The sequence below is a fragment of the Plecotus auritus genome (genome assembly GCF_963455305.1).
Source record: "Plecotus auritus genome assembly, chromosome: 5".
In the NCBI taxonomy this organism is placed as follows: Eukaryota; Metazoa; Chordata; class Mammalia; order Chiroptera; family Vespertilionidae; genus Plecotus; species Plecotus auritus.
The window spans coordinates 88,305,868-88,331,936 of record NC_137776.1 but is presented as its reverse complement, the minus strand read 5'-3'; the positions used below and the strand labels follow the sequence as shown (position 1 = coordinate 88,331,936).

General features: G+C 42.5%; 1 protein-coding gene across 2 annotated transcripts in view; it reads left to right on the top strand.

The window, feature by feature from the left end:
- Nucleotides 1–26,069, top strand: part of CCDC93 (CCC complex scaffolding subunit CCDC93) — a 99,236-nt gene that overhangs the window by 50,078 nt on the left and 23,089 nt on the right. For both annotated transcript variants that reach the window (XM_080669243.1, XM_080669242.1), the window contains 4 exons: nt 12,498–12,614; nt 19,914–19,976; nt 24,440–24,513; nt 25,644–25,725. In XM_080669243.1, the coding sequence (XP_080525369.1) occupies nt 12,498–12,614; nt 19,914–19,976; nt 24,440–24,513; nt 25,644–25,725 (336 nt within the window). The remainder of the gene's footprint in view (nt 1–12,497; nt 12,615–19,913; nt 19,977–24,439; nt 24,514–25,643; nt 25,726–26,069) is intronic.

Genomic DNA, 26,069 nt, shown 5'->3' with positions numbered 1-26,069 from the left:
ACCTTTCAGGGTCTTATCAATTTGGATAAAGACATAGGGTTTAGTTTTATCAGACTTGATCATCATTTAAAGCTGGAAAAGAGAAGGTGGCTAGTACACTGGAGAATAGAATCAATATTCAAAAATATCTTAGGCCCTAGATGGTTTGGCTCAGTGGATAGAATGTTGGCCTGTGGACTTGAAGGGCCCCAGGTTCAATTCCGGTCAAGGGCACATGTGTGGGTTGCGGGCTCGATCCCCAGTAGGGGGTGCACAAGAGGCAGCCAATCAGTGATTCTCATCACTGATGTTTCTCTCTTCCTCTCTGAAATCAATAAAAATATATTATTTAAAAAATTGCTATGAAAAATATATATATCTTAAATTGAAATTATGAGCCCAAATCAATAAATTCATTGTTTAAAGAAGGTAAATGTGAACTATTTCATGTAGTTTCAGAAAAACTAGCCATATAAATTCAGGATTTAATGAGGATACCATCTAACCTGACAGCAGCTTCTGGACATAAAAGTGAGAGGTTTTGAGGAGCACCCAAATACATAAAAAAAAAAACTCCTGGATGATATCAAAGGAGAGATTGACAGCAACACAATAATACTAGGAGACTTTAATACCCCACTGTCACCATTGGACAAATCCTCTAAACAAAAAATCAGCAAAGAAACATCAATCCTAAATGACTCACTAGACCACATGGAATTAATTGACATCTTCAGAACATTTCACCCCAAAGCCACAGAATATACATTCTTCTCAAGTTCACATGGGTCATTTTCAAAGATAGACCATATGTTGGGTCATAGGCAAGGTCTCTTCAAATTCAAGAAGATAGAAATCATATCAAGCATCTTCTCAGATCACAGTGGCATAAAACTGGAAATCAACTACAATAAAAACAATCCAAAAAAATCAAACACATGGAGACTAAACGGCATGCTATAAAACAATGACTGGGTTACCAGAGAGATCAAGGAAAGAAATAAAAAACATCATGGCAACAAATGACAATGAAAACACAACAATCCAAAATCTATGGGACACAGCGAAAGCAGTCTTGAGAGGGAAGTTCATAGCTCTACAAGCCTAATGCAAAAAACAAGAAACAATGCTAATAAATTACCTAACCCTACAACTCAAAAAGTCAGAAAGAGAGCAACAAGAAAAGCCCAGTGTAAGCAGAAGGAAGGAAATAATAAAGATCAGAGCGGAGATAAACAACATTGAAACAAACAAACAAAAAAAAAACAATACAAAAGATTAACAAAACCAAGAGCTGGTTCTTTGAAAGGATAAACAAGATTGATGAACCTCTAGCCAGGCTCAGCAAGAAGCAAAGAGAGAAGACCCAAATAAACAAAATTAGAAATGAAAGAGGTGAAATAACAACAGACCCCCACCGAAATGCAAAGGATTGTTAAAAAATACCATGAACAACTCTATTCCAACAAACTGGACAACCTGGAGGAAATGGACATATTTCTAGACAAATATAACCTTCCAAAACTCAATCAGGAAGAATCTAAACATCTCAATAGGCCACTAATTCTGGAAGAATTTGAAGCAGTCATTAAAAAGCTTCCAGCAAACAAAAACCCAGGGCCAGATGGCTTCACAGGGGAGTTTTACCAAACAGTCAAGGAAGAACTAAAATCTATCCTCCTCAGACTATTCCAAAAAATTCAAGAGGAAGGAACACTTCCAAGCTCCTTCTATGAAGCCAGCATCACCCTAATACCAAAACCAGATAAAGACAACACAGTGAAAGAGAATTACAGGCCAATATCCCTCATGAACATAGATGCCAAAATCCTCAACAAAATTCTAGCAAAGCGGATCCAGCATTACATCAGAAAGATCATACACCATGACCAAGTAGGATTTATCTCAGGAATGCAAGGATGGTACAATATCTGCAAATCAATCAACATGGTACATCACATAAATTGAGAGATAAAAATCACATAGTCATATCAATTGACAAAGAAAAAGCATTTGACAAAATCCAACACCCTTTCTTGATAAATACTCTCAACAAGGTGAGAATAGAAGGATCATACCTCAACATAATAAAAGCTATCCTATCTAATAAAGAGGGAATATGCTAATTAACCATCACTCCATCACAAAGGTGGCTGCACCCACAGCTGAGGCCAAGTTCCCATAAGGAGCCTTAACAAGCAATCAGCAGGGACCTAAGGCTACGCCCTCTCCTGCCCCCATGGGGCTTGACAGGGGACCTCAGGCTATGTCCCCCACCTGGCAGGGCTTGACAGGGTATCTCAGGCCACACCCCCCACCCGGTGGGGCTTGACAGGGGACCTCAAGGTGCACTTCCCGTCCTGGTGCTGGGCTAGGGGACCTCAGGCTGCTCCCCTGCCCCAGCACCAGGACAGGGGGCCTTAGGCCACCCCCTCCACCTGGCAGGGCTTGACAGGGGACCTGAGGCTGCTCCCCGCCCCCCCCCCCCACCTGGCGGAACTTGACGGGGGACCTCAGGCCATGCCCCCCACCCAGTGGGGATTGACAGGGGATCCAGGCCATGTCCCACACCTGGTGGGGCTTGACGGGGGACCTCAAAGCATGCCCCCCGACCCCGGTCTGGGCTGGGGGACCTCAGGCCACACCCCTTGTCTGGGCGCCAGGCCAGGGGACCTGAGGCTACGTTCCCTGCCCGGCGGGGCTTGACAAGGGTGGGACTAGCCAGGTCTGGATCTATCCCAATGAGGGGGGGTGCTGGCTGGGTCTGGGTCTCACGCGATTTTGAGGCTCATGTGGGTGGGCGGGGACTTGACTCTGGGTCCCATGGTGTGCCCCAGACTCTGACAGGAGGAAGGTTTTCATATACATTTTACTAATTTTCTTTCATCTCTGACACTTCTATTATAGAGAAAGGGCAAATAGCAATATTAAATTATTTCCTCTAATTAATCCTCTTATAATGTGCATGAATTTCGTGCACCGGGCCACTAGTACATGATAAACCCACAGCTAACATCATACTCAATGGTCAAAAACTAAAACCATTTCCCCTAAGAACAGGAACAAGACAGGGATGCCCACTCTCACCACTCCTGTTCGACATAGTACTGGAAGTATTAGCCATTGCAATTAGACAAGAAGAAATAAAACGCATCCAAATTGGAAAAGAACAAGTAAAGCTGTCCTTATTTGCAGATGACATGATATTGTATATAAAAAACCCAAAAGACTCCCTCAAAAAACTAATAGACTTAATAAATGATTCGGCAATGTAGTAGGATACAAAATTAATGCCAAGAAATCTATGGCATTTCTATATACCAATAGTGAACTTACAGAAAGAGAGATTAAAAAAGCAATCCCATTTACCATCGCACCAAAAAAATTAAGATACCTAGGAATAAATTTAACTAAGGAAGTAAAAGACCTATACATGGAAAACAACAGGACACTGAAAAAAGAGATAGAGGAAGATGTAAACAGATGGAAGAACATACCATGTTCATGGATTGGTAGAATCAACATCATTTAAATGTCCATACTACCCAAAGCAATCTATTGATTCAATGCACTCCCCATTAAAATACCAACGGCATATTTCACAGACCTAGAAAGAACTCCAAAAATTCATCTGGAATAAAAAACGACCCTGAATAGCCACAGCAATTCTGAGAAAAAAGAACAAAGTAGGTGGGATCTTAATACCAGATTTCTAGCTGTATTACAAAGCCACTGTTCTCAAAACTGCCTGGTACTGGCACAAGAACAGACATATAGATCAATGGAATAGAATGGAGAACCCAGAAATCGACCGAAATCCTTACACTCAATTAATATTTGACAAAGGAGGCATGAACATACAATGGAGTCAAGACAGTCTGTTCAATAAATGGTGTTGGGAAGATTGGACAGATACATGCAAAAAAATGAAACTAGATCACCAACTTACACCATACACAAAAATAAACTCAAAATGGATCAAGGACTTAAACATACAATGAGAAACCATAAAAATACTAGAGGAATGTACAGCCAGAAAAATCTCTGACATATGCCGAAGCAATTTCTTCACTGATACTGCTCTTAGGGCAATGGAAAGAAACTAAAGAGAAAATAAACAAATGGGACTACATCAGAATAAAAAGCTTTTGCATAGCAAAGGAGACCATCAAAACAACAAGAAAGCCCACTGCATGGGAGAACATATTTGCCAATGATATCAACGATAAGGGTTTAATCTCCATCATTTACAGGGAACTCATGCAGCTTAACAAAAAGAAGATAAACAACCCAATCAAAAAATGGGCAACTGATCTAAATAGACACTTTTTGAAGGAAGGCCAAGAGACATATGAAAACCTGCTCAAAGTGACTAATCATCAGAGAGATGCAAATCAAAACAACAATGCAGTACCATCTCACACCTGTCAGAATGGCTATTAACAAATCAACAAATGACAAGTGCTGGTGAGGATGCGGAGAAAAACGAACCCTCGTGCACTGCTGGTGGGATTGCAGACTGGTGCAGCCACTGTGGAGAACAGTAAGGAGTTTTCTCAAAAAACTAAAAATGGAACTCCCATTTGACCCAATGATCCCACTTCTAGGAATATATCCCAAGAAACTAGAAACATGAATCAGAAAGGATATATGCACCCCTATGTTCATAGCAGCACCATTCACCATAGCTAAGATTTGGAAACAGCCTAAGTGCCCATCAGCAGATGAGTGGGTTAAAAAACTGTGGTACATCTACACAATGGAATACTACACTGTGGTAAAAAAGAAGGAGTTCTTACCATTTGCAACAACATGGATGGAGATGGAGAGCATTATGCTAAGTGAAATAAGCCAGGCAGAGAAAGATAAATATCACATGATCTCACTCATTTGTGGAATATAATGAACATAAACTGATGAACAAAAATAGATCCAGAGACAGAGAAACATCAATCAGAACGTCAAACCTCAGGGAAGGTAGGGGACTGTGGGAGTAAGTGGGAGAGATCAACCAAAGGACTTATATGCATGCATATAAGCCTAATCAATGGACACAGACAACAGGGGGGTGGGGGTATGAATGGGAGGTGGGGAGTAATGGGAGAATAAGGACACATATGTAATACCTTAATCAGTAAAGAAATTAAAAGAAAAAAATGTGAGAGGTTTTAGAACTTTTCACATTTCCTAAATGTTAAGTGCATTCTGGCAGGGATGCTCTATTCTTACCTGGGGATCCAGAGCTGTGCCTTAGATTCAGCAGTGTTACATGAATGTGGCTTTGAAATGTATTGGTTTGCATTAGGGGGAGTCAAGAATCTTAAAAAAAATGTTTATGTATCTGGTTTTATTAATGGAAGCAGAATGTAGATCAGGGAAAGTGGATGGATGATCCCATTCTGTCTGTAGTTCTGATTCCATCCGGAGTACTTGGAAAGGTCACTTATGAGCTAGGGTATTTGCAGAGGATAACAGCCAAGATGGCAAAGGATACTGACATCTATGATAATAAAAGTGTAATATGCTAATTAACCAGACAGCCAAACAGTCTTCCGGATGTCCTTCCGGACAAAGCCACAGCTGCGGGAGCTGAGGCAGAAGCGGGTAGGGGCGATCAAGCATGCAGGTGAGCAGTTAGGGGCGATCAGGCAAGCAGGCAGAGTGGTTTGGGGTGATCAGGCAGGAAGGCAAGCAGTTAGGGGCATCAGGCAGGCAGGCGAGTGGTTAGGGGTGATCAGGTAGGTGAGCGGTTAGGAGCCAGAGGTCCCAGATTGCAAGAGGGATGTCCGACTGATAGGCCTACTAGGTAACCTGCAGTCGGACATACCCCAAGGGGTCCCGGATTGCAAGAGGGTGCAGGCCGGGCTGAGGCACCCCCTCCCCATGCATGAATTTCGTGCATTGGGACTCTAGTCCATATAATAAAAGCCTAAGCAACCGTTGTGGCAGAATGACCGGAACGACCGGTCACTATGATGCGCACTGACCACCATGGGGCAGACACTCAACACAGGAGCTACCCCCTGGTCGCCAGTGCGCTCCCACAGAGGGAGTACCACTCAGCTAGAAGTTGGGCTCATGGCTGGTGAGCGCAGCAGTGGTGGTGGGAGCCTCTGCCGTGGTAAGAAGCGAGCGGTCCTGGACTGCGAGAGCCCCAGACTGCAAGAGCCCCTGATTGCAAAAGGGATGTCTGACTGCTGGCTTAGGCCCGATCCCCGGGGCCTCTAGTCTTGTTATAAAAAGGAGAAAGGAAAGAGCTGTGGATGCTTCCAGATGAGATAAATTGAACTGTGAAAGAGTGATTACATTTAATCTCCATTGCTTCAGGGAGGAATGGGTGGGTACTTGTTTGAGTCTTTACACATCTGATTTTATTGCCTTTCTGCTAGCTCTTACTCATGATACTTTGACTTTGTGTGTGCTTTTGATTTTTGACTATGAATCCATATTCCTTTGGAAATTTATCTGTAGAAATTCTTTGAGGCTTAGAGTTGAAGCTTTGTTCTTCTATAGCAGATTTGCTTTTGTTTTTGACAGACACCTAGGGACACCCAGCCCAAGCTTGTACTTACAGTATTGACTTGTGGGTTTTTGGACCATCCCGTTAGTGTGTAAATTTAGATTGCAGATCCAAATGTGGGCCAATCTGTTGTTATAAAATCTCAGTGCAGATATTTTCCTTTTTATACCTGTGTCAAGGTTTATGCATAGCTGGTGTTGAATTGTAAAAATCAAATGTTGAGATCACCTGGTTTTGGCAAATACGCTCAAGAAAAAAGCCAATTTCAGTGGGTATACATACCTTCCTGTATTTCCACTTTCACTAGTTTTTTGGCCATCCAGGATTTCATACATTCTAGCTAGCTTTAGATTTTTTTAAAGATTAAAAATAAATATTTTATATTAACTTGTTTTTAATAGGAGGATTCATCAAGGTGTCAGAAACTGAATTTCATCTGTTCAGTAGAGAACTTTGGGCACCCTCCTGCGATAGGGATCTTTATTATTGACAGCTTACTAACCATATTTTTAAGAGGGAGGCGGGTGACATAGGAGAGATTCCTGTATTAGCAAGAAGTTTGTTATATAAATAACCTTTTAGGTCTCTTTCATTATTAAAGTATGTAGTTTTAGCTAACGTAATCATTTTTGTTTCTCTGAGGAATTTACTATTTTGAACTGGGTTAATATTATTGAATGACATTTATATCTGATTCCACTCGAAAGTTGTGAATATATGTCAGTTATTAGAAAACATTGAATCTGCACTACAAGTCATCTAATCCATGTTGTAGTTTTGAAAGCACGTTCTTAATCTGAAATTGTTGAACAAAATTAGATTGGTTCTATAGCCCTCACTCCAGTGTAAACACAAATGGAATATTTGTACATGGCTGGTATTTTTTGAGAGATGTTATACTTTTTTTTTTTAATATATTTTATTGATTTTTTTACAGAGAGGAAGGGAGAGGGACAGAGAGCTAGAAACATCGATTAGAGAGAAACATCGATCAGCTGCCTCTTGCACACCCCCTACTGGGGATGTGCCCGCAACCAGGGTACATGCCCTTGACCGGAATCGAACCTGGGACCTCGAGTCCGCAGGCCGACGCTCCATCCACTAAGCCAAACCGGCTAGGGCGAGATGTTATACTTTTCAAGTAGAAATCAGTTAAAATGCCCCAGGACTTAATTTTTTTTGTTGTTGTTGTCAAGGGATTATTGAAAAGACCCCTTTCCTATTCTCCACTTGGACAATTTTATGTCATCTTTCAAGATCCAAGTTGGTCATCTTCAGTGTTCTTCCCAGTGTGACTCTCAGTGAACAGAATGTCAGATGAGACATACTGTTTTAAAAACATGCTTCTGCCTTCATCAGTCTGATGCGTTTGGTTGCATAGAGGTTATTGAAAGAAATGAAAAACTTAGATTGCTTAATTAAAGGTATGTTTGAAAAATTGAGCAATCAGCTTTTCCCTGACTAGGTTAATAACTCTTTGCAGTTTAGCTATGGAATAAATGACTTTTCTGTGCAAAAATAATTTCCCATTAAACAAAGCAGTTTGCATAGCACCATCTCTAATTTTTTTATTTTTATTTTTTATCCTCACCTGAGGATATTTTTCCATTGCTTTTTGGGGAAGAGTGGAAGAGAGAGGGAAAGACAGAGAGAAACATCAATCTGAGAGAGAGACATCCATTGGTTACCTCTTGCACACCCCCTGACCAAGGTCCAGGCTGGGGAGGAGCCTACAACTGCAGTACATGCCCTTGGCCGGAATCAAACCTGGCAGGCCATTGCTCTATCCACTGAGCCAAACCAGCTAGGGCTACATAGCACCATCTCTAGACTCAAAAGCAAATGAAGGAACTCACAAATTTATATGTACTATGGACCTGTTCCTTGCACATTATTCATTTTAATTGGGCTTGAGAAATGTCAAATATGGAAATGGCACTTACTTTCCTGATATTAGTGTACATTAAAGCTTTGCAGATGCAAATTTAAGGGACTCCACAGAGCAATGAGAATTACTACCTAGCAATAAGAGAAAGGATTTTGAAACCCTGTGTTTGCTGAGAACATACTGTATAATAAAGAAGGAATATGCAAATTGACCATCACTCCACCACAAAAGATGGCAGTGCCCACAGCGGAGGTGGGGGGGTGTTCCGTAACACAAGATGGCTGTGTCCACAGCGGAGGCGGGGTTTTCATAACACAAGATGGCTGCACCCACAGCAGAGGCTGAGTTCCTGTAACGAGCCTTAACAAGCAATCAGCAGGGACCTGAGGCTGCGCCCCCCCCTCGCCCCGTGGGGCTTGACAGGGGACCTCAGGCTGTGCCCCCCGCCCAGCATGGCTTGACAGGGGACCTCAGGCCGCGCCCCCTGCCCTGGCGCCAGGTCGGGGGACCTCAGGCCACACCCCCGCCCAATGGGGCTTGACGAGGGACCTGAGGCTGCACCTCCCGCCCAGCGGGGCTTGACGAGGGACCTCAGGCCATGACACCCACCTGGCGGGGCTTGACAGGGGATCTCAGGCTGCATCCCCCACCCGGCAGGGCTTGACGGGGCACCTCAAGGCACGCGCCCCACCCCGGCCCAGGCTGGGGGCCCTCAGGCCGTGCCCCCCTCCCCAGCACCGGGCCAGGGAACCTGAGGCTGTGCCCTTCGCCCGGCGGTGCTTGACAAGGGTGGGACTGGCTGGGTTTGGATCTAGCCCAATGGGGGCGGGGGGCAGCTGGGTCTGGGTCTTGCGCAATTTTGAGGCACATGTCAGTGGGCAGGGACTTGACTCTGGGTCCCATGGTGCACCCCAGACTCTGACAGGAGGAAGATTTTCATATCCATTTTACTAATTTTCTTTCATCTCTGACACTTCTATTATAGGGAAAGGACAAATAGCAATATTAAAATATTTCCTCTAATTAATCCCCTTTTTCTCTGGGCCACTAGTATATTATCATTCCAGAGATATAATAGTACATTTGTACAGAGACTTCAAGTCTTTCTGTGCACTGCAAGTATTTTCCCTCTATATGGTTCTTTGAATCACCTGTCTAGTAAAAAAAGGAGAATCAGAAATAACTTTCTCTTCTGAATGTTGTATAAATGATGGTGGGCCCACTCCAATGATTGGGACCAATACATAACTCCTGAGTGCGTCAGGCCCCTTAGATTAAAGTAGTGATTCTCAAAATTTTGTTTCAGGACCCTTTAGAACTCTTAAAAATTACTGAGATCCCAATAGCTTATGTATTAATTCATTTACAAATGACAATAAAAAATACATTACATATTAACATCAAAGCAATGATATCACATGTCATGAAAATTTCACTGTAAAATCATGAGAGAGAGAGACAGAAACAGAGAGACAGAGAGAGAAGGAAGGAAGGGATGGAGGGATGGAGGGATGGAGGGATGGAGGGAGGAGGGAAGGGAAGAAGGGAGGAAGGAAAGAAAATAGCCAGCCAGAGAGAGAAAAAGAAAGATAGGCCAGCCTGGAAATCTTTCCAGGTATAAAGATAGCCACTGGTTTTCCTCCGTGAAGAGTTCTTGGAAGTGAAGGCAAAGGTCATAGTTTTAACACTTTGTACACCATAAGCGTCTATAGCCGCAAACCTCGCATATCAACTCTGGTCACCCATTTTTAAAATCAGACTTGTCAGTGACATCTCTGGGTTTGTAAAGAAAATTATGGTAACTTAAAATTCATAAATATTCCAGTGCACCTGGAAGAAGTAGGGATGGTTTCCGTTTTGGACACATGGCAGTTAACGGGTTAAAACAAAGCTGTGTGTGTACCAGGTATACTTGATAAGATGGGGTGGAACCTGGTGGGAAATGCAGTTTTCATTCTCTTGGAACATAGGCTATAAAACCAGTTAATGGGCAGATAAACCTGCTAAGAGTTGAAGATATCATCCAGCCCAAGCCCAAGTGCAGAATAGTGCTGAATGAATGTGTGCTCACCCCTGCAGACAGGAGCTGTCTCTTACATGAACTGATCCCCCAGAGCCTGTCTGCCCACAGCTTGGTCTGCTCCAAAGCCAGGCAGGCAGCTGGAGGAGATCAGGGTACTCAAGAGGATCCGAAAAGCAAACATAGAGACATAACATATGGGATAGTTCCTGTGAATGGGGAATTAATTCTATTTCAAATGTCAGTAAATCATAAGATAGAAGGCTTATGTAATTCTGCTAGTAAGGTAAAATGCCTTGAGGATATTCCAGTGACACTTTAGAAATCAAGGTCAAGGAATCTAATTGGGTGTTAAAACCCAAATCTGAAATTAACTATAAGAGAAAAGCAACAAAATATATAACACACAGTTTAGGGTGATGCAGTCAAAGTAGAGCAGATGCAGATATAATTAGTTAATTATAATTCTGTTTCTGACAAGTGATTTGAAAATTGAGAAGGGTTGGTCTTTCCTCTTCCCCCTCCCCCTTTTTTGTACTCAGATGATTTTCAGAAACAATTCTTCTTCCCCAGACTCCAGATTGTGGATATCTTGTTGTGCCCAATTGCATCTTTAAAAGGTAACTCCAATTCCAATAAATCCAGATAAGCTGGAATATGTTACTTGACATTTTCCAAAACCCCAGGTTTCAAGGCTAAATATATTGCAAAACCAACTGCTTTTTTTATGGCCTGCCCACAAAATAGAAAATGATGTTTCTTACTATTTTATGCAACCATATCCTGCTGATTGTTTCCTACCTCCAGAGTTGTTAAGAAGCAAAAAAACAAAAACAAAAACAAAAAAAAAACCCTCATCATGTGTTAATAATGCTGCTGACTAATTCAGGGAAGTCCTTAGCCAAAATAAATGATGACTATGACATCTAATTTCTCCTTCTCCTCACTTTCCCATCTCTTTTCCCCATGGGTAAGTCTTCCAGACTTTCAAGCTCATGATCACTGTTAAAAATCAAATACCCAAATTGTTTTGTTGTGCTTAGGTTTAAAGTCAGTGATTCGCTTGGAATTGGGATGCTTCCATTAAAAAAGGAAATGTGGTTTAAATGTGCAATTACTGTTTAATAAAGTTATCTATGATCATCCAACAAGTATTCTAAGTATACCTGTTGCAACAAGGTCAGCTTTTTTGTTTCTTTTTGGGGGGCTTCTCTTTGGTATCTTGAGGCATGTATTTGTATTCAGAATCTACACCAGGCTGCTTTCTTGTTTGTGAGATTTCTCAGTAATGTTGCTACATTTACCTCACCTGATCCAGAAATCTCTCCCTTATGATAGTCTCTGTGTCTGTCCAACCTTTCTTCTTCATCCCTTTCATATATAATTTCTGGAATTTCCTACTGACGTCTATCACCAACTTTTATCCCTCTCAAATCTATGCTCTGTGAACACCAGACAAAGAGAAATAAGAAATGGTTAAAAGTGCCCATGGGTGGGGGAGAAATAAGTTGGGAGAATGTTGCTTTTCATTACAAGTGTTTCTGACTGGTTATACTTTTTTAACCATCCTCTATAATAAAAGTGTAGTATGCAAATTGTCCCCTCAACCCGGAGGTCGTCCAAGAGTTCGACCAGGGGGCAAGGCTGGCCGGGGGAAGGGAGGGAGTACCCAGCTGGCAGCCGGCAGCCACTAGGAAACCTACCAGTGCACGAATTTTGTGCACTGGGCCTCTAGTATGCTTATAATACTTTATGAAATTGAATCCATTCATCATTCTTGACAATTCCAGAATTGTATTCTAAAGATGTTAATGTGATGATGTTATTCCTCTAAGACCCTTTAATGATGCCCCATTGCCTATATGCTATCAACAAACCACTATTACATATTCCTGTGCTTCTGCACATGCCATTCCCTCTGACAGGAATGCAGATCCCATTGATAGGGATGGATCATTGTGCCAGTCTTCTTCTCTGGACCTGGGGTTTGCACGGGTGCTCTGCCCAGACTGAGCAGGGATGGACCTGTCTTACATGAACTCAGGTGGACTAATTAAATCTTCTGGATTTGCCCTCCCTGTTTTCCACAGCAGTCTGAGCTATCAGCTGAAGGAAGTCCAGAAAAAATAGGAACCTCCCAACTTCATCATCGGAAAGTCATTTCCTTGAACAAGCAGATTCTGCAGAAGACCAAACATCTGGAAGAGGTTGGTGTTTTCCTTTTATAATTTTATTTATGTAAAATGAAACTATTTTTCATGAAGGTAGAAATTGGGGAAGGAGTTAAGATTGTTGTGGTAGAATGGTTGAAGGAGGTTCCAGGACAGGGGTCAGCATACTATAGTCCTTATGCCAATCCAGCCTCCACTTCTTTTTGTAAGTAAAGTTTTATTGGAATACATGTACACCCATACGTTTGTATGTTTTCTGTGGCTACTTTCAAGCTCCAGTGGCAGAGTTGACTAGGTGCAGCAGAGACCACATGGCCTACAAAGCCTAAAATATTATCTGGCCCCTTACCGAAAAAGTTTGCCAACCTCTATTCTAGAAGATCACAGGGCAAGAGTAGCATTTATTCACAAATACTTACTCAGTACCTCTGTGTGCTCGGAACTAAACTAGGCTATGTGGATGAATGAAGAACAAGTTATGATCCTGCTTTCAAGGATCTTCAAGTAATAATGAGAGACATACACTACTTCATTCACACACCTCATTTAGTTACATCTGTGGTAAGTGCTTGAAGGAGGCGTCTAGAGAGCCGAGAGAGCACCTGAGGTGAGACCTATTGAGTAGGTGCTGGCTGGGCAGGAAGTCTGCATGGGAGGTGTGGGGCTTGGGTGAGGACTTATGCAATAACATGAACTAAGACCTGAAAAAGGATAGGTCTTGACCAATATCTCTTTTGTGGCTGGAGAATCATGAGTGAGGCAGCTGGTTGGCAGAACATGATCAGATAAGATCTCTGAGGTGAAGTTAAGGACAGTGGAAGCCATTGGAGGTTTTAAGTAGGAGAGTAGCAGGATCAGTTTGCATGTTTCAAAGACCATTCTGTTTGCTGTAGGAGCATGAGTTCATTGGATTTGGGTGAGAAGTGGTTTAGGAAGAACCATTAGGAGGCTGATCCAGTGGTCCAGACATGAGCTTTTGGTGGCTTTGACTAGTGGTAATAGGGGAAATGGAGGAAACCAGATCATTTTTAAGAGAGCTTTAGGAGATGGCGTTCTGTAATACTTGATGATAGATGGAACTGTTTTAGAAAGACCTTCACATATTCTTGAAAAGAAGGCATAAGAGGAAGCCGGGGAGTTTGACTCAGGAACAGTCATTAGAAGACAAAATGTTATATGCTTCAGTTACATTGGCAGTAATATTTAATTAGGAAAATACATGTAGCAGAAGATGGGAATGAATATGGCTTTCTAAAGAACAGTTCACCAGTAGTTTCTGTAACAATTGATTTTCCAAAAATGGGTGCCAGTTTGCATTATGAACTTGTATATTTTTCATCTTTTCAAATCCCACATAGTATATCAAATGGTCCTACCCAGTCATTTCTTTGATTGAATTTGTTCGACCACAGCTGAAAAAACAGTAGGCTGGATTTACCAAATGCTCTGTATCATAAGCAAACAAGGATTCCAAGGTGGACTGTGATTTGGTTTTCATTTGATAATTTGTTTAGGCATTTTAATTCATAGCACAGAAAGTATTATCTTTACCCCTGACTCTTGCCAGTGAAAAGAACCTGAAAGTGATTGGTTCAAAAAGGACTCAGCACAGAATTGAAAGAGCATGAATCAAGGATGAGGCTTTATCCATCCCAATGTCTTTGTCCTCCGAGGAAGGACAGTTTGGGGGATATTGCAGACCCCATGAACCAGATTATCTCAGCATGAGTAGATATTTTCTTTCAACTCCTGTCTAAACTTGGAGAGAAGGAATGCTGTGCGCCCTTCCAGTGGCAGTCCTGGCACTTTCTTAGTCCAGGTGAAAGGGCAGTGTCTCTGAACCTGTTTACCAAGAGCCTGGCATTTTTTTGAATACTGCCTAACATGTAGTTAGTAAAGGACAGTGATCATTATTGCAGTGGCTAGTGTTACTAAAGATACCCAGCATGTGCAATAACCCCTGCCTGTGTATCTAGGCCAGTGGTCGGCAAACTGCAGCTCACGAGCCACATGCGGCTCGCGAGCCGCAGTTTGCCGCTCTGTTGACTAATGAGTTTGCCGACCACTGACCTAGACTCTCGATTCCAATAATTACAGACAGGCCGTTGTTGTTCCTTGTGATTAAGCCCCTATCTCAGTGGTCGGCACTGAGCCACATGCGGCTCGCGAGCCGCAGTTTGCCGACCACTGGTCTAGGCCAACTGGATGAGGAAAATGAGGCAGGGACATAGACATTTAATCGGGGTCACATAGCACATATGAGGTTAGGGGGTCTCAAATGATAATAAACATGTGCCTAGAGAGGTTGCTTTAAGAACAAAATGAAAAATATAAACAGGCATGCACTTTTCAATGAACCAAAGCTTTATGCAAATGTAAGGCGCCAAAGATGAGAAGGTTTCAAAATAAGCCTAGATGTGAATATTTTATAAAGATTCAAAATCAACATCAAAATTTTCATAAACATTTTTTCAAAAAAAATTATTTGAGCTATAAGAATATACATTTTTTCTAGGTTACTTGCTAAATAAACCCATTTTAATTTGGATTGTTCTATCAAAAAAAATCTGAAGCTTCAAAACTTTGTTACTGTCCCTAAATTTGCCCTGCTACAAAAGATTGCTCACCTCTAGGCTAGCTGGTCTACAGAATTGTTTAATCTTCTAATAGTGTCTGATTGTATCTGTCAGAAGTCACAGGGCAACAAACAACAATCCTAACAGCAAGTCTTTTGTGTAAAATCCAAGTCTTTAGAGCTTCAACCCTAGTTCCTTCCACTCTCTCCTCAACTGCCTCTCTGGCCACCTCATCTGGCCTTGTATGTCCATCTTACACTTATTTCTTGGTTCACACTGAATAGAGAGCCACAGTGAGGAAGTATATACTGTGTGTGCATGTACGTATGTGTGTGTGTGCACGCGTGCGCGTGCGCACATGCATAGATGTGCTAAACACACATATTTTTCTGTCTCATCAATTTGTAAATGCTTTGTGTTTTTTTTTAATTATAGGGATCATACAAGCTTACTGTAAATAAATCAAATAGTATACAACTATCTATACTAATAAAAGGGTAATATGCAAATTGGTCACGATGCCCTCACAGTAACAACCAACAGCAGGCTGCGTGGGGTGACAAGGCCGGCAGGGGAGGATAGCGAGGGATGACCAAACTACTGACCAGCAGGCTGCGTGGGGTGACCAGGCCAGCAGAGGTGTTAGCAAGGGACGACCAAAGGACTGAGCAGCAGGCTGCGTGGGGCGACCAGGCAGGCAGGGGGGGTTAGCGAGGGACGACCAAAGGATTGAGCAGCAGGCTGCGTGGGGCAACCAGGCTGGCAGGGGGTTAGCGAGGGACGACCAAATGACTGACCAACAGGCTGCATGGGGCGACCAAGCCGGCAGAGGGGAGCAGTGAGGGGCAACCAGGCCAGCGGGGGGGCGGGGGAGGCAGTTGGGAGCGACCAGGCCGGTGGGGGGGCAATTAGGGGCAATCAGGCTGGCAGGCAGACGCAGTTAGGGGTGATCAGGCTGGCAGGGGGGGCCAGTTAGGGGTGATCAGACAGGCAGGCAGGTGTGCAGTTAGGATCCAGCGGTCCCGGATTGTGAGAGGGATGTCCGATCCTTGGGATTGGGCCAAAACCGGCAGTCGGACATCCCCCAAGGGGTCCCGGATTGGAGAGGGTGCAGGCTGGGCTGAGGGGACCCCCTTCCCCTGTGCATGAATTTCTTGCACCGGCCTCTAGTATAAAAATCAAAATGTTGCCTGGCTGGTGTGGTTTAGTAGTTGAATGTCAACCTATGAACCAGTAGGTCACGATTAAATTCCCACTCAGGGCACATGCCCAGATTGTGGGCTCGATCCCCAGTAGAGGCATGCAGGAGGCTGACGATCGATGTTTCTCTCTCATCAATGTTTCTATCTCTCTATCCCTCTACCTTCCTCTCTGTAAAATCAGTTTTTAAAAATGTTTTTAAAAAATGATAAAAATGCTTCACTTCTTAGCCCAGCCTTTATTTTCTAGGCCTTTGCAAGCACTTATATATGCCCATTTACCTGGGGACAGTGGGTTGTCTGGTTACAAGATTGAATTTTTTTTTAACCTCTTCTATCACAAATATCTCTTTTTCAGTAATAATAATGGCTAATAACTTTTTTACTGAGTAATTACAAGCTGTGTTTTTTTAAATTAACTCCTTCAGTTCATACAACATCCTTATGAAGAAGTTACTGCTACTGTCCTCTCCCATCCAAGTATTAACCTTGCTTAGCTGCCGAGATCAGACAAAATCAGACATATTCAGGGTGGTATGACTTTAGATTATCCTCAATTTACAAATAAGGAAACGGACACACAGAAGTGAGGTAATTTTGCCGTGGTCTCACAGCTTGTTAGCAGTGCAACTAAGATTTGAACATACAGATCTACCTCATTCTTTATAATGTCTGTTTAATGTGACATAGGATATATGTACCATAATTTATTTAACTTGTTCCCCATTTATGGGTATGTAGGTTTTTCCAAGATTTTTTTCCCAATTGCAAATTTATGCTACCATGAATACTTTCATGCCATCATCTTTGTACAAATCCTATATAATAAAAGGGTAATATGCAAATTGACCGAATGGTGGAATATCCGGAATGCCCCCAGCTTCTCGCCCCAGCTGGCTCTGCCCCTGAGCAGGGCCCCCCACCCCAAGCGGGGTTGGGGCCAGCTGGCAAACAGCCCACGGCCCCTCGCCCCAGCCGGCCTGCCCCCATGGCCCCTATCAGGAGGGCTGGCTGGACCCCACCAGTGCACAAATTCGTGCACCAGACCTCTAGTATGTAAATATTTCTTTAAGATAAATATTAGGAAGTGGAATTACTGGATCAAAAAATATATGCCTTTTCAATTTTGCTAAAAACTGTCAAATTATTCATAAATTAGTTTACCAATTTACAGTTCTAACAATAGTATGTGAGAGAATCAAAACTTGACATCTAAGAACCTCTCCTACGCGGTAATATAGGGGGAAAGCAACCAAGATGCACCCATGGAGAAGGTCTTAGCCCAACAGAGAGATGGAGAAGGGTAAAAGCAGAAGGATTTAGAGGACATCACATGGTCCAACAAGAGAATATTTTGCAGTGGCATAGAACTGCAGTGCAGCTGGTAGATAACTCAGAAGACACCAGAGATTGAGGAAAAAAAGAGGAATCAAGAAAGAAAATATTGCGCTAGCCGGTTTGACTCAGTGGATAAAGTGTAGGCCTGCGGACTGAAGGGTCCCCGGTTTGATTCCAGTCAGGGGCACATGCTGGGGTTACGGGCTTGATCCGCAGTTGCGGGTATGCAGGAGGCAGCCGATTAATGATACCTTCTCATCATTGATGTTTCTATGTCTCTCTCTCTCTCCCTTCCTCTCTGAAATCAATAAAAATACTTTTTTTAAAGAAAAAAAGAAAGAAAATATTGGCCCTGGCTGGTGTTGCTCAGTTGGTTGAGCATCACCCCATGCACTGAGAAGTTGCCAGTTTGATTCCCGGTCAGGGCATATGCCTGGGTTGCTGGCTTGATCCCCAGTTGGAGCCGTGCAGGAGGCAGCTGATCAATGATTCTCTTTCATTGATGTTTCTATCTCTCTCTCCCTCTCCCTTCTTCTCTCTATAAAATCAATAAACACATATTTTAAAAAGAAACATTTTTAAAAACGAAATGAAAGTATTAACCAGCAGCTGAATTTGGGGGGTAATGAAGGTTAATGAAGAAGAAAATGGAGATAGGAGAGTCATGGAGGATTAGAGCAAGGTGGAAAACTAAGCCTAGCTACGGAGACATTTCCTTTTTAAATAAATATGGTCAGATGAGACGGGGAAAACTCTTGGTAGTTAAATTAATTGGAGAAGAGGTGAGTCTTCCATTCTTAGCACACATCTACTTCCCTGCCAAGATCCAGCCTGTGTGAGTCCGTCTTTGTACTCCCAGATGAGTAAAGTGACTGTTTCCTTGGGCATCCATCCCCTGGGCCTGTCTGCTGCTGCTCTTCTCATACTTTACTCCCCAGTTTACTAGTCCAGCTCCTTGAGGGCAAGGGCTGTGTCATGTTCGAAGTATCCTCCCACTCACCTCATTTGAGCAGAGCTTTGGGTAAATGTCAGGTGTATGGGTGCAGGGATGAGAGGAGGGCAGGATAGTTGGGTGAAGGAGGTGAGGAAAATGCCAGGATCCCTTCCTGGAGCCTCAAAGAATATCAAGAGTTAAATCATTAGGATTTCAAGAGAAAAAACAAAAACAAAACACTTTCTCCAGAAATATACTCATCTGCCAATTACACAAACAGGTTAATAAAAGCTCTCATTACACAGGTGGCTCCCTTTGAAAAGGAAGAAGCCAGAGCCCACCTGCTTCCCTCCTTCATCACTTCTGCTCTCTGCTTGAGTTGGCTTCCTGGTAGGCTTTGTTGTAGTGTAACCATTCATCAGTCTGAAGACTGGTAATTAGAAGTATGATTGAGGAGTCATGATTTCTGAAGATGATACTGTTTTCAATAAGTTGCTTACAGGTTCAAGGATGGGCAAGTTATTTTGTCATAATTTTTGAGCTATAGGATAAAATTTCTCATTGTTAATTTGTACACAGGTAACAGTCTGCTACTTCCCCTTTTCAAAAGTAGAAACGTACAAACCCTTTGAACTTTTAATGGAACGTTTTCAGATTTCTACAAGTTCATAGACAGCACAAGGCTATACCTTTTCAGTAAGAAAAAGGGAAATGACATTTTTGAGATGCAAGTTTACAATTTATGTAACTTTGAACGTAAAGGTAATTCATTTTCTTTCTGTTAGTGTTGAAGTCCTAAATCCTTTCTTCTATCTTGTGTTATTTGCCAGCCAGTCATATTCTGTGCTAGAATCATGAGTGCTGAAATGCAGTGTGTATTCTGTGATGGGCAAGTTGGTTAACTGAATCATTTGTAGCCAGATAGAAAAATTAGACCTGAATGTAAAACCAGGCTTTATCAGTTATCAGCTCTAAAGCAAGTCACTTCACCCTTCTGAGTCTTTATTTCCTTATCTGTAAGATAAGGATAATGTCTTCTCCCATTGAATATAAGGTTCAGTGATAGGATTTATGCAGAATATCTAGCATAGCTTATGACCTGTACTTGATACTAGTTATATATGAGTTTTCTCTTCATTTGTTCTTGGCAATCTTTCTAAAATTCCCATGTTTGCTCAGTTTAAATCTTTCTAAGCTTCCATTTTCTCATCTGTGAAATGGGGATTTCATCCATATCTGTATTGTAAAGATCAAATGAGAGCCAATGTCTTCTATCTTTCATTTACAGCTGCAGGCAAATCATACCACTCTACAAGCCAGATACGATGAAACAAAGAAAACACTGAAAGAGGTGAGTAGATTTTCCTTCCTCCGTGGGCCATCTTAAGAATCATATTGACCTGCACTATTATTGGAATGCCGTGTGTCATCTGTCTGTGTGGAGGAGTCATGATTCTCTTCTCAGGGCTCAGGTCCATTTGGGGGCATAGGACAATCATATGGCAGTGCCTGACCCATGCCACTAGTTTATCCATGCTTCCATGTTCCAGCCCATCCGCGATTTAAGTGGGAGAGATCACTGAGTTGGCTTGCTGAGGAAGGCAGGCCACATAGGTGGGGGCAGGCCACATAGAAAAACATGCGGGGTCATTCACAGTAAGTGGCCCCTGCTCCTCAAGCTGCAAGTTGCAGAATAGTTCCAAATACTGAATTCCATGAGAGTGAGGCGGTTTCTGTTTGTAATATCACAGTGACATAATTTGCTGTTCAAAATTACTGAGTAAGCCTAGGTGGGGTGGTTTGGGTGGGGGAGGTGTCTCAGGAGGAAGAGAGAGTTTATTGGTATATTTTGAAGCATGTGATTCATTTTCTAATCCAGGTTACAACTGTACCACCTCACATCATCACTAGAGTGTTGCTTCCTCCATGTCTGATATCCTAGGAAACAAATACCTCTGACACCAGCTCTGTTGTGAGGAGAGTGAGATATTTATGCCCTTGCATAGCCATAGAACTACCCTCATCTGGATCAGAAAAGCTCTTGTTGGGACTAGGGAGCTCAGGCTGTGGCTGTACTCTACAGGCCCTCACTGCAAGTGCCCCAGGAGTACTTTTTGGACTTTGTGGAAACTGGACTGATGTTCAAAGACATTTCTGAAACCAAACCAGTCCCTATTTTTTAAAATTTTACATGAAATTTACCCATTTAAATTCTTATATATAGCAATATGCAGCACTTGTAAGCCTGAAAACCTGACAAAGCTTTTTAATTCTGACCTGGACTAAACTCTTTGATTATTGTCAGAATGCTTAAAAAGGGCAGTTAGAGTAAATTGTTTAAAATTCTTTCTAAAGATGCCTGCGTTGCATTAGGATCAGCTTTCTTTCCACTCTTCTGTGACTACATTCCTTAGGGATTAGATAGCAAACTCCTGGGGTGGAATTTCTACTGCTGTCCTTTAATGCTGCAAAGTCCCTAACGTGAAGTTTGCCAAGTCATGGATCAAGTCATGGATGTAAAAATCTGGGAAAGATTAAAGACAAAACATCTTGATATCAATTTCCTAAAATGCATATATGCCTTAGGATATAAATCCTAAGTGGCTATAAAGTGGCTTTTTGTACAAAACATTAAATCAAGTATTTGTTGAGCCCCTTTCAGAAAGGTAGACGTGTGATTTAAGTCAATAATAAGAGATAATTTTCCTACCCTCAAATAATGCAGCCAGCATTAGTGTGTGCTGGGTGTACTCTGGGCACGTCACTTTTATTAGTCCATTTTATCTTTCCAACAGCCCTAACAACACACTGCTATCATCCTTGTTTTGCAGATAGGGAAACTAAGGCAGAAAGGTCATGCACAGGGCCAGGCTGGCAGTCTGGCACCAAAAACCTCTTGGAGACGAGTGGGACAGTCATACTAATTCCCATCCACAAAAATGGGAAGCTCTACAAAACCTAGTTCTGAACTACTTAGGAAGGAGCCTGATTTGGTCAGAGTACTAAAGACCAGGCCCCTGGATTAATAACAAGCTTCGTGTTTGGTCCTCAGTCTCCTTATCTATTCTAGGCACTAGGCAAAGATTGGCAAAGTGAATACTCTGTGCCCTTTTAACCAGTATTCCCAGGTATTACCTTTTCAGCAAAAGCTATCCTTCCGGGATAACCTAGTGGCACTAAAAAAAATGGGGAGACCCGTCTTTCCAGTAAATCAGAGTAAGTAAAGCAGTGCATGATGGATAGAGAACAGGTGACTATATAAAATCTGTGGGGGCCCTAGCTGGTTTGGCTCAGTGGATACAGTCTGAGCCTGCGGACTGAAGGGTCCCGGTTTTGATTCTGGTTAAGGGTACATACCCAGGTTGCATGCGCGATCCCCAGTAGAGGGTGTGCAGGAAGCAACCAATCAGTGATTCTCTCTCATCATTTATGTTTCTATCTCTCTCCCTCCTTCCTCTCTGAAAGCAATAAAAATATTTTTTTAAAAAATGAAATAAAATTTGTGGGGAAGGCTGCACACCGCTGTAAGAAGACCCGAGACTGGCTGGCCCCTGCATTGGCTGCCAGATTCTAGCCTGTCCACTTTTTAATTTCAGTAATCACAACTTTAATTTCCTGTGTGTGAGCTTGAGCCTTTCTAATATAAGCAGTATCCTGTCCTCTCTCTCTAAGGACATTAATTGTCTGAAGTTTTTCTTATAAACTATTTCTTCAGAGCAAAATTCATGTTGAGTTGATACATCTTTTTTTATGGCATTATCTTTCTTCAGATGTTTGATAATTTTTTATGGTATGCCTATCTTTGATTCTCAAATTTCCTTTTACGAATCGTGTTGATTCTGTATCTATTTTATGCAGCTTGCTTCATGTAATTATTTTGGAAGGGTGGGTCCTACTCTTCAATGGGATCAGCCGGTGGTAACTAATATTCGGGGTTGAAGAATCTCGCCCTTTCTCCTGGGTATTGTCGACTCTGGGGCCTTGCCCTGCCTCTGTGACTCAAGCACCAGCTCTTGAATTAGCTCGTGGGTTGAGTGCCATGATGCTTGACCCAGCTGCTGATCCTGATGCATATCAGTCCTTCTGCGTCTGCTAATTCCACACAGTAGGCCTCCTCAGTCCATCTCTGTCTGTTGGCTATTTTTCTTGTTCCTTGTTCCAACATAATAGTCTGGATTTTTAGGACCTGAGGCAAGAAGGGGTTGCTGCAACTTGTACATGGTCCTTCATTTTCAACTAGAATCCTTGGGACTTTTTTTAAGTTCTTTTGAGTAAGTAACACATTTACATAGTTCAAACTTCAAAAAGTACAAAGGGTACACTCCAGGAACTCAGCTACACAGTTACCTTCTCCAGAGGTGACTATAGTGTGACCAGCTTCTTACGAATTTTTCTGAAAGTAATGTATGCATATATAAGTAACCTGCACATTCTTTTATACATGTATACATTTAATGTATATACATTCTTTATACTAATTGGAAGCATATTATACTTATGGTTTTGTACCTTGTTTTCTTCACATCACAGTAGATACTAGAGTTCATCATAAAAACTGCATTATTTTTAATAGCATGTTAGTATTCTATTATATAATACTAGAGGTCCAGTGCATGAAATTCGTGCATGGGGGGGGGGGGTGTCCCTCAGCCTGGCCTGCACCCTCTCCAATCTGGGATCCCTCTCACAATCCAGAACCACTGGCTCCTAACCTCTCACCTGCCTGCCTGCCTGATGCTCCTAACTGCTCCCCTGCTGGCCTGATGGCCCTAACTGTTCTTTCCTGCTGGCTTGCTTCCCCTAACTGCCTATCTGCGCTCCCCTCCTGGCCTGAGCCCCCTAACTGCCTATCTGCTCTCCCCTCCTGGCGTGATCCCCCTAACTGCCTATCTGCTCTCCCCTCCTGGCCTGATCCCCCTAACTGCCTATCTGCTCTCCCTTCCTCTCCGCGCCCTTCAAACACCCAGCGCAGGCGTGCTGAGAGCTCTCTGTCATGGCCCCACCCCATCCTGATTGGTCGTTACATGACAGAGTCCCAGCCAATTTGCATATTCCTCTATTATTAGTATAGATAGTTCTACACTTTAGTTTATTTTTCAAATTTTCTTTTTTAAAAACCTCACAATCTGACTCAAAATGGAGGTGAAATTATTCAAGAAGATAGGAGATTTAACCCTGTTCCCTGTTAATTAACATTCTGAAATTTAAACCCAGGTCTGTCTTTCACAGCCACTCCTTTTATTCCCCCCTTCCTACTGAAAGCCACCTGCTTCAACATTACTTTTTTTTTTTTTTTTTTTTAATATATTTTATTGTGATTTTTTACAGAGAGGAAGGGAGAGGGATAGAGAGTTAGAAACATTGATGAGAGAGAAACATCAATCAGCTGCCTCCTGCACGCCCCTACTGGGGATGTGCCCGCAACCAAGGTACATGCCCTTGACGGAATCGAAACTGGGACCCTTGAGTCCGCAGGCCGACGCTCTATCCACTGAGCCAAACCGGTCAGGGCTTCAACATTACTTTTGACGTTTTACAACCATTTGCTTCTTGATTGAAAGTTGTTGCCAAGGTTTTGTTAACCAGCAAGCAATATGTGTCAGGAAGGGTTTGGTTTTGACCTGCCCATGTTTTCCCTCCACCCCCATCCTATTTTTCTTGTTCACCTGTTTTCTCAATGTACAGCTAAATCCTGTGGGCTTGGCCACCTGTCAGAAGTGGAGTTCAGGTGGAACCACGGGGAAGGAGAATGGCAGCGCTCCCTCTTCTGTGTTACCAAATCTCTAGCAACAAGGCCTCCATTCTCTCTTGCAGTTGAAGAGTCATAGTGAGAAACTGGACAAGGAACAGGCAGCCCTTGAGAAGATAGAATCCAAAGCTGATCCAAGGTAAGAGGTTTCAGCATGTGTTTATTTTCTCTTTGAAGAAAGGGACTTCGCCAGTACCTGATGGCTTAATTGGTTGGCTCACAGGACTAAGGAGCCAGGGGTCATGCTTTTGTCCTTGTACAGGTCAGTTAATTTCATGTGCTACCCAGAATGTGCCTGTCGCTCAGGCACATGCTGAGATGTGCTTGGGCTGCCTGTTCCTCCCAATTGCCCTTGGGATCAGAAGCAATATGCTTAGAGTTTTAATTATTTTTTCATTTTTCTGTTTTTAAAAACTAAGTAATACATTCACAGTACACAAAGGCATATGGTGAAAAGTCTCTCTCCCACCTCCTCCCCCAGACACCCAGTTCTCCCAGGAGTCAACCATTGTTACCAGTCTTTAATAGCACTTACTTCAGCCCTGTCTCCTTGGGAGTAAAGATGCAATTTTTTCTGCCAAAAATCAGCCTCTGGTTTTTTGTGGCGTTTTTTTCCCCATTTTAAATTAATTGTCTTTAGATTATTTAAATTATACAGATAAAGCACTTACATTTGATGTTTTGTCAGCAAGCTGTTTGGGTGGTGAAATCTCCAAAGTGTCTGTCACTCATTTGAATGAGATAGTTAAATCATTAAGCTTCAGGCCCAGATTGAGCAGTTCTGGATTCGATGGACATTTTAGCTAGGAAGTGCCCACAGCTTACTTGGCTTTATAATTAGAAAGCCCTCTCATGATATGGAGAAAAACTATTAGATACTTGACATTCTTATATTCAAATTAGTGTGTTTAATGACCTTAAGCAACATGTTTCCTTTTCAGAATGGATATTAAAAATGGTTTTCCATATGCTTTGAATACGATTGAGTAATTGGTATTGTTAAGTATATCCAGTATTTTGAAATTCATTGATGTTTCTGCAGTTGACATTTTAATTCTGGTTTCTGTAATGTTTGTTTGGATGTAGCTAATGGACTCTGGCATATAAATGAATAATAATGTCAGTCTTAATCACTTGTGGAGAACCCATTAGACACTTGGGAGAGACAAAGGAAATTAAAAGGGAGTCCTTTTTTAGTTGGGGACTTGGTTTTAGCTGTGATTCATAAAATCATAATAGCTTGCCATATGTCATTTTTTATCTTTTCAGTATTCTGCAGAACTTGAGAGCACTTGTAGCCATGAATGAAAACCTAAAGAGCCAGGAACAGGAGTTTAAAGCACATTGTCGAGTAAGTGTTGCTTGGTGTCAGCAGACATTAAACCAGGAATCTTGTAAAATCTCTTGCTTTCCCTCCCCTTGTCCTGATGTGGCATCCTATCCAGGTGCAGTCAGAAAAGGAGATTCCTGTCCTAGCCAGTTTGGGGTTTGGCTCCTCAGTTAGAGCTTCGGCCCTCAGACTAAAGGGTCATGGGTTCGATTCCGGTCAAGGGCACGTACCTTGGTTGCAGGCTCGATCCCCGGCCCCAGACAGGGCATGTGCAGGAGGCAACCAATGAATGTGTCTCTCTCACATTGATGATGTTGCTCTCTTTCTTGTCTCTCCCCCTCTCTTCCACTCTATAAAAATCAGTG